Below are 16,440 nucleotides of genomic sequence, written 5' to 3' on the forward strand. Positions count from 1 at the left end.
TCAAATTTTATTTTCATATTCGAATCCCATGCCCATCGAACGAAGCTTCGAGGCTTCGAAGTATTTAAGACAGCCCTAGTTGGGTGGGGGGGGGGGGGGGTGACATTTACCGGGGCCAGGACCTGCGTGAAGCAGTACATACATGACCTTAAATGGCCTCAAAATTAGAGTGAGTGAGTGAATGAGTCAGTAGGTGAGTCAGTGAGTGAGTGAGTGAGTGAGTGAGTGAGTGAGTCAGTGAATTACATTTACATGTAGTAATTTAGCTGACGCTTTTATCTAAAGCAACTTACAAGTTGTGTACAAAAAGTCAGCAGGAGGGGCGGTGGAATTGTTCGTTTAGCAGTGCCAAACTTGAGTGCTACTGCACACTCTGAGTGCATAGTAGTATAGACATATTACTAGCATAGTAGGTAGTAGTATAGGCTAGGCTAGGGGTGTGTGGAGATGTCATTATCTGTATCTGTATCTGTACAGTATATGTATCTGTTCAACCAGCTAAATTATTTGTATCTGTATTCGGATAGAAGACTGGACGTGGGCGTGGTTTATACCAGAACCTTTATTTAAAAAATATTTTGGAATAATTAATTATTGTACAATACAAGATGGGAACAGATGTAATCAAATGAACAAATGAACATTAGTTTAAAGGAAGTCACGTTAAACCCATAAAAAATTATTTCTAACATAATATTAATTGGAAATGCAATTGTTGTTCCTTCAAAGCACCATTTGTATTTGAGTGTAGAACAGCAGGCCTTGTGTACACCCCACCTCCCCTCACCAGGTGTGCTCTTTTTACGCAGCCTTAGACTAATATGTAGGCTGCCCATAAGATTTTGTGGTTTTCTGACAATAAAGTTTAATCTAATCTAATCTAATATTTGTGTGATGTTCTGAAAACAAAATCAGCTTCATAGAGCAGAAAAGGTTTAACCATGATACTTGTGTCGGAAACTAATCTTTAAAAAATGCTCTCCTACTAATTCAAATTGGCCCATGTTCAAAAATGTGTTTTTAAAGTCTATAATCGAATGAATTACTCATACATAAGAATGATAAATAGCATGCAATTTGTGGGCTGTTTTGCATAAATGAGAAACGAGGCTACGAGGCATGAGGAGCGGATACTGCCTCAGTTCCAATAACATGTCTGATCGTTAAACTGACGTCATGTCCGTCAAAAGATACCTATAATAATAATTTTCTTGATTTGTAGTAGTGGAAATATTATTTTAGTTTTGGAACATGTGTGTCTGGAGAAAAAAAGGCATTGGATGCACATGATGTGATCTCCACAAACACATGCAAGTTACCAATAACTGCATTTGTATTTGACAACTCGTGACAACCTTTGAACAAATTATATCTATAAATCATATTCCTGGAATTGGCGCATCAGTGAAAGTGTGTTGTCAGTGCAGTAACAAAAGGCAGAGATAGGGGAGGCCAGGAGCGTGCTTGCAGCGCGTCTCAAGTTGTGGTTCTGTAATAGGTCACCAAAGGCACAACTGTACTGTGTACTGTACTGTGTACTGTCTGCACGCTGTGATTAATATAATCAATTTACTGTACTGTGTACTGCACGCTGTGATCAATATAATCAATTTACTATACTGTGTACTGTACTGTGATTAATATAATCAACTGTACTGTGTACTGCACGCTGTGATAAATATCAATAATTTTTTTTATCTACTTTTTCTCCAATTTTTTTTCTATTTTTCTCTCATCCCAATTTTTCGTATTATCCAATTCTACCCTCCCCTGTCTTGAACGTTGTTAGACCATGCCTCCCACTGGTCGGCTGCAATGTGAACCAAGCCTTGCATCACGTGTCCCCTCCGGTACACGAGGAGGCAGCTGTCGCATCTTTTCACCTGTACAGAGCGATCTCTCAGCGGCGAGGAGTAACGCGTGGGAGGCTCACGCTGCCCCCGTTGCTTCCTGATTCTGCTGTACAGGCGCACCAACCGACCTGTAGGAGTCGCTGTCCACAACGTCCGATCCCCACCCACCGGCTTTCCCACCCCCTAAAACTGCCAATTGTATTAGTATGAACGACCAGCCAAGCCGGAAGCAACGCCGAGAGCTGGGCTCGAACCCACCATATCCTGCGTTAGTGGTGAGCGCCTTGCCCACTGCGCCACTTAGCCGCCCAATATCATCAATTTACTGTACTGTGTACTGCACGCTGTGATTAATATCATCAATTTACTGTACTATGTACTGCACGCTGTGATTAATATAATCAATTTACTGTACTGTGTACTGCACGCTGTGATTAATATAATCAATTTGACATGCATAACTCATGATGATGAGTTAAGACAAGCTTAACCCCTTAAGCCTGAGCGGTCCGGTACCGGTACGAGATTGATATTACGCCATAAATCGATCAATACGGAACTTATTAATTAATGTTGTGTTTCTTTTTCAAATGTAGCCAAGAGTAAAGACCCGAACCCTATCAAAACAGCAGTCAAAGTGTATATTTTCAGCACTACGTTTGTTTACTAATGATTTTAAGTGTTATTAGTGAAATATGAGTTTATAGAAATCTCAGCGCATCGAGTCAGAAAAAGGCGCATATTGATGCGAGGACATGGCGCAACCTAACTTGAGTGTAGTCTTTTCAGAGAAGTTGCCATAGAAATATAACGCAGTTAGTTTCTCTACCTTTCTGTGAACGTCTAGCAAAAAAACGCGTTGCAATCTGATGAAAAATGGCGGAGCATATTTACATTATAAAAAAGTAACTGTAGAGGCGGCTGGGTGGCGCAGCGGACTAAGCGCTTGTCACCAACGCGAGAGACACTGGTATCGAATCCAGCTGTCAGCGTTGTAAACAGCGACTCCTACAGGTCGGTCAGGGCGCCTGCACAGCGAGGGAGGGAGATGGCGAGGGTAGTGTGACCTCCCACACGTTACACATCGCCAGTGAGAGTCCACGCTGGCAGGTGAAAAGATGCTGCTGGCTGTCTCCTATGGCTCGGAGGAAGCATCTGATAGACTTCAGGGATATTAAATCACCATGAATATACCACTGCGCTGGCTTTAGAATGTTGTAGAATGTTTCAACTGCCATTCATCAAACGGAAACTGTGTCAACATGACCTACTCCGTGGACAACGTTATGTTTGATTTAACGTACCCGTTAACCATAAAATGAATGGATATATAAAGAGGACGGGCCTACATCTACCGGTATTCAGAAAAACAGCATTATTAGACATGCCAATCCAACGAAAGAAGAGCTGGTCACGCTGGACGCGCTGGAGAAAAGCAATGAATGCTTCAACACCACCAAGACGACGGCCTGGGCATTGAACTGGCCCGACTCCCGGAACTGTCCAAGGTGCTGATGACTTTTTCCGACTTTCGATAGCTTGTTGATAGTCTACTCCATTTGAAATTCCATAGCAACGAGACATCTTTAGGAACTATTTCTCTACGCCAAGTTCACTGAAATCGGTATAGAAGACCCTAGAATCGTCTGTATTCATTCTATATTTTTCCAGACGGTGCAACTTGCTGTATAAAAGCCATAATACACTCGAACCAGTGGGATATCATGAATATTGCCACTCTGTGATGCCTACACCACTCGAGCTTCACTCTCGTGGCTGCGGGCGCATCACAGCTGTGGCAATATTCATGGTAACCCCACTGGTTCGAGTGTATTATTGCTTAATTCTATATTCATATTTCAAATAGCATGTGTCCGGATGGCAACATGTCCCTAGATACCAAGAACATGCAAATAGACCTTGTAGAAGTGGAGCAATCTTCTATTTGTTGTCTCGGATGATGGACCCCTCCCATGTTTTACATGCCAAGTATGAGCTACTGCCCTCTGGGAGGAGCTTTAGAGTTCCACGCTCTAGAGACTAAATAGGTTTAAAAACTATTTTATTCCCATCTCAGTTAAACTTTTAAATAGTGCCAGATAAATGGCCGGCAATTATCGAATAACTGATATTTGGTTGTATATTATCGATATTCGATAACTAGGGGATGCTCGATATTGGCTTTTTTTCCGATACCGATATACCGATATTGTCCAACTCTTAATTTCCCATATCAACCGATATCAACCGATATCCACGATACCGATATATGCAGGGTTTCCCCCCCCCCCCAAAAAACGAAATAATTTCAGGTAATTAACATTACATATCTCTTGTTGTGGAATTAACACAACATTATGCATACTTTTGACAATAAATAAAATCAGAATTTGTTCTTACTTGCTTGCCTGGGTAAATAAAGGTTATAGAAATGTAAAAAAAAATTAATAAAAAAATATTTCCGATATCACATTTTAATGCCGATATCGGCCGATAATATCGGTAGGCCGATAATATCGGACATCCCTATCGATAACCAATATTTGGGTATACTATTCTATGTGGTGTTGCCAGACATCCTGCTGTGCAGGTACTCTGTATCGTTTACATTGTTTATCTCCTCTGTTTGGAGTCAGTTGTGTTGTGTCATGTCTGTATGTATGTGTCTGTGGCTATAGTGTGGGTGTAAGCCCAAGAAAAGTTTCCCAGCTGATGGGACAATAAAGTGATTCTTGACTCTTGATTTACTTAGGTATGTATTTTTAGGCGAATTTTCAGAAAATATGGCTAGGGCTTAAGAGGTTAAGACAAGCTTCCTCTAGGCTTTAGAAAATGTAGCAGTGATCCTGTTAGTCACAGAGCAGCCGAGATAGGAGAGAAACTCCAAATAGCCTTTTTTCTTTCTCTCTTTTGATGCACAACTATCCAAAGATTATTACTACTATTTTCCGTGAGTCCAAATGAAGAGACAGACTATGGCAGTCCTACAGGTAGTTTTTTACGGCAGTCCTACATGTAGTTTTTTTTTTGATCCACTTTTTCTCCCATTTTTCTATATTTTTCTCCCATCCCAATTTTCGTATCATCCAATTCAACCCTCCCTTGTCACGAACGCTGTTTCTTGCCTCCCACAAGCCGGCTGCAATGTGGACTAAGTCATACATAGCACAAGTCCCCTCCGGTACTTGAGGTAACAGCAGTCGCATCTTTTCACCTGCGGAGCTCGATCTCTCAGTGTCGAGGAGTAACGCGTGGGAGGCTCACGCTGCCCCCGACACTTCCTGATTCTACTGCGCAGGCGCACCAACCGACTTGTAGGAGTCGCTTGTTCACAACGTTCGATCCCCACCCTTCAGTTTTCCCTCCCCGTAATACGGCCAATGTGTATTACTGCGGACGACCAGCTAAACTGAAAACAATGTGGAGAGCTGGATTCGAACACGCGAATCCTAGCGTCTCCACACTGGTGGCGAGTGCCTTGCCCACTACACCACCTAGCCGCCCTTCCTACATGTAGTTTTTTACGGCAGTCCTACAGGTAGTTTTTTACGGCAGTCCTACAGGTAGTTTTTTATGGCAGTCCTACAGGTCGTTTTTGACGGCAGTCCTACAGGTCGTTTTTGACATGGAACAGATGGTGGTACCCAGAGTGGAGTGTGCTGCGCATAATTATTTCTGGATAATAATGAGCATATTCAGTAATACAAAGATATCTGTGTCCATCTCACTATCCGTGCTTTCCCGAATTCATATTCAGATTCGGGCTCATCCCTAGTATAGGCATAGTAACATAGTAGTAGGTAGGTAGTAGCATAATACATAGTAGATAGTAGTATAGAGACATAGTAGCATAGTTCATAGTAGATAGTAGTATAGACCTAAGTATAGTAGCATAGTACATAGTAGATAGTAGTATCAACATAGTAGCATAGTTAGTACATAGTAGGTAGTAGTATTATAGGCATAGTAGCATAATACATAGTAGATAGTAGCATAGACATAGTAGCATAGTACATACAGTAGTAGGTAGTAGTATAGACATAGTAGAATAGTACATACTACATAGTATATAGTAGTTTAAACATAGTACATAGAAGGTACTGTAGTTACAGTATAGACATAGTAGCATAGTACTTGGTAGATAGTAGTAGACATTACATTTAGCAATTTAGCTGATGCTTTTATCCAAAGCGACTTACAAGTTCTGTATGACAAGTCAGCAGGAATGGTACAACTCATTCAGCCGAGTAACAATGTTCATCAAACAGTGTTGAAACTTGGGTGCTGCAGTGTTGAGTGCATAGAGTAGTAGTAGTAGTAGTAGTAGTAGTAGTAGTAGTAGTAGTAGTAGTAGTAGTAGTAGTAGTAGTAGTAGTAGTAGTAGTAGTAGTAGTAGTAGTATAGACATAGTAGCATAGTAGATGATAGTATATAGACATAGTAGCATAGTGCATAGTAGATAGTAGTATAGATATAGTAGCATAGTACTTAGTAGGGTGTTTGCATAAAATAAAACAGAAAAAGAAACAAAAAACAACAATCAGTTCTTAGATCTTAGTGACTTTTTATTAATAATGTTTCGGCTAATGTAATGTAAAGGCTCAGTCTCCCCTGGTATTATTGACAAGCTCACTTTTCAAATAGAAAAAGATAGAAATCCAACAAGCCGCTAACTTTTCCAATTAGCTTTTTTAATGAGAGCTGATGTTTAGTTGTCAGCTGTATTTGCTGCTGAGATGCATTAGGGACACCAGACCTTATTCCCCCCGTTATTTCACGTACACACACAGTAGATGTTCATAGCAAGCCAACACTGACATGTTTCCACAGTGGCCGATCAATAATCCCTCTATTCTATCAGTAATTGTGGATACCACAGAGGTGAAACCCCTACTTCAGTGGAGACGACCACAGTTACTTGCAGGATTGATGCATATTGATTATCCGTGCGAGAAGAGAAGCATTTCACTGTCAGAGTAATGATGGACTCAATACTGAGAGATATTAATATTGAAAGTGATTGCTAGCAGCAAACTACAGGTTCAAGGCCCATGTGTCCCCTGGTCTGCCTTTCAAACTGCAGTGTTGCAGCGTTGCATTCAGCCAACATGGAACTTTTAATCTGGGGACCCATTTGAACCCTCCTCCTGACCCACTTTTGGGTCCCAAACCAGTCTTTGAACGCCGCTGTCCTAAACAGAGCCAGACGTTGTTTGGCTTGGCTACAGGTTCAGGTCCAGTCCGGTCCAAGGCTTTGTTCACGTCTCCCAGGTCCCCAGAACAGGGGTTTACACTGCAGCACCACACACTTCAAAGACACCTTTCATCCGAGACAGAGTGTAGCAGCAACTGGGAAACACGCTATTTATCAATGTTGGGCCGTTGCCTTTAAGGTGCAAGTTGGGGATTCTGTTTGATTCTATACGATTCTATAACAACTCTTTTGGCTCACACTTTTTTTATTTTTTTATTGTATAAGACGTCTGGAAGTCACAGGAATGTAGGGGAGAACGGGGGACGTTGTCACACTTTTTTTTTACTCTAGTGTAAATTGCTCATAATCAAAACATCTTTCAATAGTCATTCCTACATTAAATTGAAGCTTAAGATGTTGGCTTGAAATGTGTATCCTCTCATTTTCCAACGTATTGTAACAAAGAGTTAATCACCTATCAAAGACACCCTGACACATTGTGACAACCAACCCCATCACGATCACGGGGATGGTTGTCACACACTATGGGGTTGGTTGTCACCATGTGTTTTAATGGGAACATCTTAAAAAGAAGACAAGAAGGCAGAACTAAATTTGAAAGTTTAATTGCATTGACAAGTTGACAAATACATAACTTAATGCATCTTAACATGAACATAAACAGGAAACACATCTTTAGGCCATCCTATATAACAAAATAAGAACACAATAAATCAGCCTAACAATAATAGCCTACACAACATGAATGAATGAATGAATGAAAACTTTATTTAACAGATTGCAGAATGGGTACAATACAGTAAGGCTCAATACACACAATTGTTAAGGGGATGCAGACCAGATAAAGACGTTTGTCTTGTTTACATCAGGGTCCCCCATTTTCAATTCATAGTTGTAACATGTGACCAACCCCAAATAAAATGTGACGACCAACCCCAACTGGAATGTCTTGATAGCATCAAGGCTAACAGCCATCTAACAACTAGTTAGCTAGCTAACAACGATCTAAACTATAGTATCCCTTCACACTTTTTAAGGGTAATAATTGTGTCATTATAAACCAATTGTGTAAAAGCCTAGAAGAAAAATACTGAGGAGCGGAATATTTACAAATGAACATACCAAAGTATGGGAGACAGGACCCTCTGGTGGTGAAATATAATGAATGTGACAACCTACCCGTGTGACAACGTCCCCCGTTCTCCCCTATTCTACTGCTGCATGTTTTCTTTCTTTGTGAAAATAATTCAGCTTTACAGGTTTGAGTTCCCTCTAGGGCCGGGCAATATGGCCAAGAAATAACATTGTGATTCTTTTTTTGTTTTTCAAACTTTTCACGATTTTAATCTAGATTATTCAAAAAAAAAACACCAAGACATAATTTATAATAAAGTGTTTTCCATATTAAAATTAAAACATTGAATTTTGCTATTCATTAAGATGAATGAGCAGTTGAACAACTTTTATGAATGAGGAATAACAGTTGTTCAAGAATAACAGGGCGGTCAGGTGGCGTAGCGGAGATTGCGTTTGTCACCAACCCCGGAGACGCTGGATTCGCCTGTTCGAATCCAGCTCCCAGCTCCGGGGTTGTCACCAGCTTGGCTGGCCGTTCACACTAATACAATTGGCAGTATTAGAGGGTGGGAAAAGCTGGCGGGTGGGTCCGGGTCGTTGTAAACAGCGACTCCTACAGTTCGGTCGGGGCGCCTGCTCAGCGCGGATAGGATCTAAGGGGGGTAGTGTGATCCTTCCACACGTTACACCCTCTCAGTGAGAGTCCGCGCTGCCAGGTGAAAAGAAGCGGTTGATTGGCTAGACGTGTGTCGGAGGAAGCACGTGATAGCCTCCACTCTCCCAGACCGACTGTGGGGGGTAAGTGCGCAGCGACCAGGAAGGGGATTGGGAATTGGCATACGACTAACATTGGGATGGGAGAAAATCGGAGGAAAAAGGAGGGGGGAAAAGATCAATAAAAAAAATTTAAATAAAAAAAAAGAATAACAAACAGATAACAGCACCGTTTTCTTTTTCTTTCTTTTTTTACATAAATACATGATGATAAATTAATGAATTTATCGCCCAGCTCTAGTTCCTTCCTTTGAATACTGAATCTTGAACATACAAGGAAGTCTTGAGACTTTTTCTTTTTAAATGCATATAGCCTAATAATCAATCCAAATTTCACTTTAATTTAAGGAAAAAAGGCTGTTACTACCATTTCGACTCTGGGGTTGTACTCTGGGGTTGTAAAGGCATAGATAGGCCTACAGCCCCAATGTCCAGAATAGGCACAATGTTGTTAACTTTCTTTTTCTAAGATGGAAATGTGTGTTTCTCACATCTTCTTTTTTGGATCAGATGGCTCCTGGAGACCCGTCTGTCGTCGGTGCCGACGGACGCCTTCGCCAACATGGTCAATATCTCAAGGATGTGAGTAGTAGTACTGAAGGCTCCAGTACCAACAATATTCTCATTCACCTTTTTTTCTTTTTTTAAAATGAAGCATAATGGTAAATCTAACAAAGATCCACCTGTTGTCCCTAAAACAGCTGGAAACCATCCCAGATCCAAATGCTCCTTTTCTCCCCTCTTCCCCCTCTCTCTCTCTCTCTCTCTCTCTCTCTCTCACTCTCTCTCTCTCTCTCTCTCTCTCTCTCTCTCTCTCTCTCTCTCTCTCTCTCTCTCTCTCTCTCTCTCTCTCTCTCTCTCTCTCTCTCTCTCTCTCTCTCTCTCTCTCTCTCTCTCTCTCTCTCTCTCTCTCTCTCTCTCTCTCTCTCTCTCTCTCTCTCTCTCTCTCTCTCTCTCTCTCTCTCTCTTTCTGTCGTCTGCCCAAGCAGATGATATGTTCCCTGTTTAGTATCAGCGCTGTCTGCTGATCACACTTGGAAGCGCTAATGTGTTCCTAGAGTAGGAATGTCGGCATTCCCACCACAGAAAGGCCCGGGCACCGACCAGGTATTTTTTTTTAAGCATAGGTTTTTTCCCGTCAGTTGACGGTGATGATTTGCAGAGCTGGAAGCCATGGTAAAATATACACTCCGATGGCGGCTGCATCCAAATCCTGCATGAAAAAGAGACAGGGGCTGCTTACGAGAGGTTTTCTGGGGTGGCTCACGTCGTACTGTAGGTTCGAATCCCGCCTAAAACCTTTTCCCTTCCCTCTCACCCCTGATTTTCTGTGTCAAATACAGCAGCAATGCCCTAGAAATATTACAAAACTATCACCCAGTAGTGGGCAAGTTATCAGATCTACTGCTGAAATTGTACTACCTGTATATAGATGCTTAAAGCGTTCATATTCCATGTAGATGGAAAATATGCTGTTTGTAAGTTCCTTCACCTGTTGTAAATCAGAACATAGATCTGTTTTATTCCAATGTATCAACTCAAATATATTATCTAGTCTTTATCTCAAGAGCTCAGTCTCAACAACATGGCGGTGAAGATTTATTTTAAAATGTTTTTAATTCATCCACTTCCACAAGGAGGATATTGATTCAAAAAAAATATTTTCCTTGTAGATTCAGCTTCCCTCAGTCGTCAGTTTATTTTAGGAGCAATCAGGCACACAGTAGTTACAGAGTAATAACAAATGAGAGTGCAGTGACTGATGACAAGGTAAATGTATACGCGGGGCTGCAGCATACCTGTAAAATTACCCACAGTTTTTAAGAGGCTTCAGCTTAAAGATGGGCGGCGAGGATTCAGAAGGGGGTGGTTTTCAGGCTTTAGGGTCATTTCTTTTTGGAACCACACACCGTTCGGTTCATTTACAAAAACAGATCTGAGTGAAGCCTGCAGGTATACGATGGCACACTGCCTTCATTGTGTTCAACTTCATTACGTGTCAAAATCGTCCGAGTGGTTCAAGTATGATGACAAAGAAATCCAAGCCTTATTTCAGCATTAGAAAGGCCACCTCGTGTGTTAGATTGGGACACGGTGGGATTTCACGTGACTGCTCTTGTGTCTTTCAGATACATATCCGTGGACGTGACGCTGGAGCGGCTGGAGAGACACTCGTTCTACAACCTGAAGAAGATCACCCACATGTGAGAGCAGCAGTGTTATTGATCTCCAGACGCTGCTGTTTTGATCTTAGGAGGGGGGGGGGGGGGGGGGGAACACACACAACATTTTTAACCCTGCTGACAGAGCAAAAGGAAGAACCTCGTTTCATGTTACAAAACCGTTTTCTTGGCTGACTGACCGACAGACGTCTCACGACTCTCTCTCTCTTTAAAACTCATCACTGTGCAAGTCACTTTCGCTGAGCACGGCGTGTTCTTTTTCTTACCGTAATCACTTGAGGGAAAACAGGATATTGAGTGGCTGCACGACGTCCATTCTCACTAAGCCTGGCTCTAAACAGACAGTCATAACAACCTGGCCGGGGGCAGTGGGGGCCGGCGGCCGGCGGCCATAATGTGGTTTCCCTCTCCTCCTCCTCTCCGGGCCTGTCGCTCTCGCTGTAGCGCTCGAGCGTCTCGGGGGAGGGGAAAAGAGGGGGGTATATTGAGCAACATTCTCAAGGCATGGGGTCCGAGAGTTGATTATGTAGCAGACGGGTGGACCACGCGTTATTCTCAGCTCTTGTCTGTGTGTGTAGTACGTCGTGTGCTCTTCACTCTTGACCGCGAGGACGTAGGGAGGAGCTAGAGAGGTGCGCACGCAGGGGCAGAGAGGCGGAAGGCATGAAGCTGACTGTGGCTACTGGACAGGGGTCAGGGGTCAGTTAAGGTGAGGAACGTCATGCCAGTAGCGGCGTATGTCTCCCTGGAGAGTGTTCATACCACAGCCATGGTACTACAAATCGTACCGCAATTTTGTTTTGTATTGTACGGAGTTGTGTTTTTATCATTATTGGTATTATTGGCTGACGTATCCTGCGTTTTTAGGTTGAACGTCATCCATTTGGTCGCTATTGTCGCTGGACATTAGGTATGTTGAATTAATGTGAGCTGTGGATATTTCCGAGTGGTCTTTGTACGCAGTATTTTCCGTCTCTTGATTGTATCATTTGTCGTCGTTGTCAGTGTTACTTTCCTCTGCGGCCTTCTTTCCAGATCAATGCCTTGAATCCACGTTTATCAAAGTATAGACTCAGACACAAATACCACAGCCCCATGGTAGAGAGGGGCTGAACCTCGCCCCTTTTCTAACTGGATCTCCAGGGCCTATTCACCACTGATTGGCCCAGCCGTGCCGAGTGCCATACCACAGATAATGGCATCTCTCTCAGGTTTCCTTCAGGGGGGTCAGACAGAAATGATCACCCCGCTTCCTGTTCTACTGCCTTGCGGTCCGTGGCAGCTGTGCCACGAGCTGCTGCACAGCCGAGGGTAGGACTCGATCTAGAGGAGGAGGAGGAGGAGGAGCAGCAGGAGGAGGAGGAGGAGGAGGAGAGGCGGGGGTCGTCTGAAGGGAGTCAGGTGGTTCACGTCCAGTGGTGTGAAAAAGGTGCTGAGCCGGGTGACTACGGTTCCATGTGTGTGAAGGTGAGCCAGACCCTACGTTCCAGTGGACCACATGAGAGAGGAGAGGAGAGAGAGAGAGAGAGAGAGAGAGAGAGAGAGAAAGAGAGGAGAGGAGAGGAGAGAGAGAGAGAGAGAGAGAGAGAGAGAGAGAGAGAGAGAGAGAGAGAGAGAGAGAGAGAGAGAGAGAGAGAGAGAGAGAGAGAGAGAGAGAGAGAGCCTTGGCCCTCTGTCAGGACGGCCCGAGGGGGTGGACCAGGGTAAACACGCTAATGAAACACTAATTGAACTCTACTTCCGGACTTGGCCGCATGAGCCGAGAGTTTCCCCTCTCGCCTGCGCTCTCCAACATGCACCTTGCCCTGTGTCCTGTCAGCAGCAGCTTTTAAAGTCTAAGCGGTTTGTGTGTGTCTGTGTGTGTGTGTGTGTGTGTGTGTGTGTGTGTGTGTGTAGTTCACACTAGACTGAACTCATGTCAGTGAGAGCTTAAAGGCATACCTTCTGACCTTTAGCCTTCATCAAGGGGAGCTGTGATGGTATGTGTGTGTGTGTGTGTGTGTGTGTGTGTGTGTGTGTGTGTGTGTGTGTGTGTGTGTGTGTGTGTGTGTGTGTGTGTGTGTGTGTGCACGTGCACACATGCGTGCGTGTGTGTGTGTGCCGTACGTGCGCTGATGAATCGAACCCTTGTATCTTTCAATCAATACGGCGGCAGCAACACGAACTGTATATGCTCTGACCGTGAGTCAATGATGTTATTGAAGCCGTCACTCAGTGTCCGTTACTCCTGGGCTGTATAACACTATTCATCCCAGGCCTTCGCCTCAAAATGTGTTTACGTGTCTTTTCCTTGGTTTGTCAGAGAGATACGGAATGCGAAGAGCTTGACCGACGTCGACCCGGAGGCGTTCAAGAACCTCCCAAACCTGAAGTACCTGTGAGCATTTTTCCATAACACATTACGAATTTAAGAGACATTCCCATAGATTCTACCAAGGTTCTGTTTTAACCATTTGTATCGATTTATTTATTGAACACATTTTGTTTTTGAATTGAAACCCACCGTGGCTTTTTAAACGCTACCGCAGGGTGAATCTTAACCGGCGGTGATCATTTATTCAACTGAACCCTTTGAGGTGCAGCGCCAGTGCAGTTCTACAATTCCAAGATATTATTCTGAGGAAACATTTTAAAATACTCGCTCATCAAAGGGGTAAAGCAGAAAGTACACTCTGCCCAGGCCTTCCTCGCTCATCAAAGGGTTAAAGCAGAAAGTACACTCTGCCCAGGCCTTCCTCGCTCATCAAAGGGTTAAAGCAGAAAGTACACTCTGCCCAGGCCTTCCTCGCTCCTCAAAGGGTTAAAGCAGAAAGTACACTCTGCCCAGGCCTTCCTCGCTCCTCAAAGGGTTAACCCTTTCACTGCAACAATACAGAAGGTTAACCCTGTCAGTGCCACACAACAAAGGGTTAGCCCTTTCACTACCACACTACAGAAGGTTAACCCTTTCACTACCACACTACAGACGGCTGTGGTAGTGAAAGGGTTCAAGCAGAAAGTACACTCCAGCTCCCTGCATCAGCGATCAATCGGATGTTATTGGCATCTGTGGTGTTCCCAGGGCCACGTTGGAAATCTAAGACCACCGTTCCTCGTCAAAAAACCACACACACACACAATGTGCAAGACCACCTGGCGATCAGAGGCTGGGAATTATTTTATATTATTATTTTAGAAAGATTCTGCCTAAAGCTGCTGGTGCCTCTGGCTCTGGGAGTCTGTGGTAAACCTTTGTTGCACTGGCTGGAAAAGTGACAGAGCTCGCTCTATTTCTGCCGGCAGGTACACTTGCTAATTGCCTACTGCAAAGCCGAAAATACACTGCCCAGATTCTGCCAATAGTTCTGATAAGGCCTTCCAACATAATGGGTTTTGACGAGTGCTTTACTATGCCGGTCTCTACCTGGCCTATAGCTCGAGAATAATCACAAACAGTGTGCTTTTATTTTTCACAGACAAAGAGATGAAACTTGTCTTCAGAAATATGTGGCCCTGACAAGAATTGAGCCCATAATACCCTATTTATCTTAAATAGTTCATGGTGTATTGTGCCAGTAGGACTGGCTGGACTGAGTAGCGTTTCAGCTGGGCTTCATACTGTGGTCTAGTCTGATTGTTAAAGAGGTCACTCCTCACCAAAACCACATTTTCTTTCCAGCTGAAAATGACTGTATTTTGGCGACGCCGTAGTGAAAGATGTCAATCCCAGTCAAAATCACAGCCTACTGTCCATATATGAATAATTTGCTATTTCTGTAGATAGTCAAGGCTTGTTTTTTTTTTTTATTATTATTGTGTTTGCTACTTTGTACTACAGCATGTCACTCCTTGCTCTCGTCTCTCTGCTAACAAGCCCCAAGAGTTGAGCCAAAAGTGAGAGTGTTTTTTCATCCCAGGATCCTAATGAGACAATTTGCATCTTGTCACAGAACCGCCATGCTCATTCAAAACATATTAACTGCTCTTCGTCCCATTCCGCGTTATGGGTCCCGGACCTTAAAGGATCTTTAACACACCTAAGGCGATACTATCCCTGGATGCTATGAAAGCATTTGACAGGTTAGAATGGTCGTTTCTATGGGCAGTATTAGAAAGGATGGGGTTAGGAAAAGGATTCATTGATATGATTAAAGTACTATACAAGGACCCATCGGCCAGGATTACAACAGGCACATTCATCTCCGATATCTTTCCGGTATCACGCTCAGCCAGACAGGGTTGCCCTCTTAGTCCCGGACTATTCGATCTATCATTAGAACCTTTAGCACAATTTATAAGACAATCCCAACACATAGAACCAATAGTAATCAAGGGCACACATCTTAAAATTAGTTTATATGCGGACGACGTAATATTGTTCATGCAAAACCCCAACAACACATTGCCGCATATACTCAAGTTGATAGAAAACTTTGGTGATTTATCGGGATTTAAAATAAATTGGCCTAAGTCGGCGTTTCTTCCTCTTAACACCAGTGCAAAAAAAAGACACAACCCTCCCAGGTGCGATACCTATGGTCAAACATTTCAGATGCTTGGGTGTGGAAATATTTCCCACCATAAGACAAACGGTGAAGCACAATTACACAAAAATACAGAACAAAATCAAAGACGACCTGGACAGGTGGGCAAAACTTAAAAACTCAGTACAGGCAAGGGTATCAATAGTTAAGATGGATGTATTACCAAGAATCAATTTCTTCAGCTCAATGCTTCCGTTACCTCCTCCAGAGGGCTACTGGAAAAGATTACAAACCTCCACATACAAATTTATTTGGAATAACAAACCACCTTGCATAAAAAGATCCACCGCACAGAGAAATAAAGCAGACGGTGGCATGGCAGTCCCAGATTTTTTACAATATTTTAAGGCCTTCACTTTAAGACCAGTGAAGATATGGTCTGATCCCCAGGCTTTGGTATCTTGGAGAGAATTAGAAGGAAACATGGTAGCCCCACAGAGACTGGAAGACATAGCACACACTAAACTTTCAATCAAGCATTGTGAGCGAGAATTTGGCCCAATAATTACCCATGCAATCAGAACATGGCGGGAAACACAAAAGAAATATCCTAAACCTCAAGAATGGCATAATCACACTCCCATATTCAATAACAATGCACTCTTAATGGGAAAGCGACCTATAAGATTCCCTATATGGGAAGAGAAAGGCATACACACATTAGGGGATATTTTTAATAACAAGGGCCTCTGTAGTTATGTCGAAATATGTATAAAGTTTAACCTCACCGAGTCCACATGGCTTTTTTACATACAGTTACGACTTTGTATGAGATCTCACGGTGTTCCATTACTAGTACCAATTGAACACCACAG

At 43.1% G+C, this 16,440-nt stretch overlaps 1 protein-coding gene across 1 annotated transcript in view; it reads left to right on the forward strand.

Annotated features, from left to right (window-relative positions):
• tshr (thyroid stimulating hormone receptor) overlaps positions 1–16,440 on the forward strand; it is a 44,865-nt gene that overhangs the window by 11,164 nt on the left and 17,261 nt on the right. Inside the window, exons 2-4 of the mRNA XM_084313947.1 lie at positions 9,430–9,501; positions 11,049–11,123; positions 13,405–13,479. Of these exons, the coding sequence (XP_084170073.1) occupies positions 9,430–9,501; positions 11,049–11,123; positions 13,405–13,479 (222 nt within the window). The remainder of the gene's footprint in view (positions 1–9,429; positions 9,502–11,048; positions 11,124–13,404; positions 13,480–16,440) is intronic.

This window comes from Notolepis coatsorum (assembly GCF_963971535.1).
Source record: "Notolepis coatsorum genome assembly, chromosome: 5".
Lineage (NCBI taxonomy): Eukaryota > Metazoa > Chordata > Actinopteri > Aulopiformes > Paralepididae > Notolepis > Notolepis coatsorum.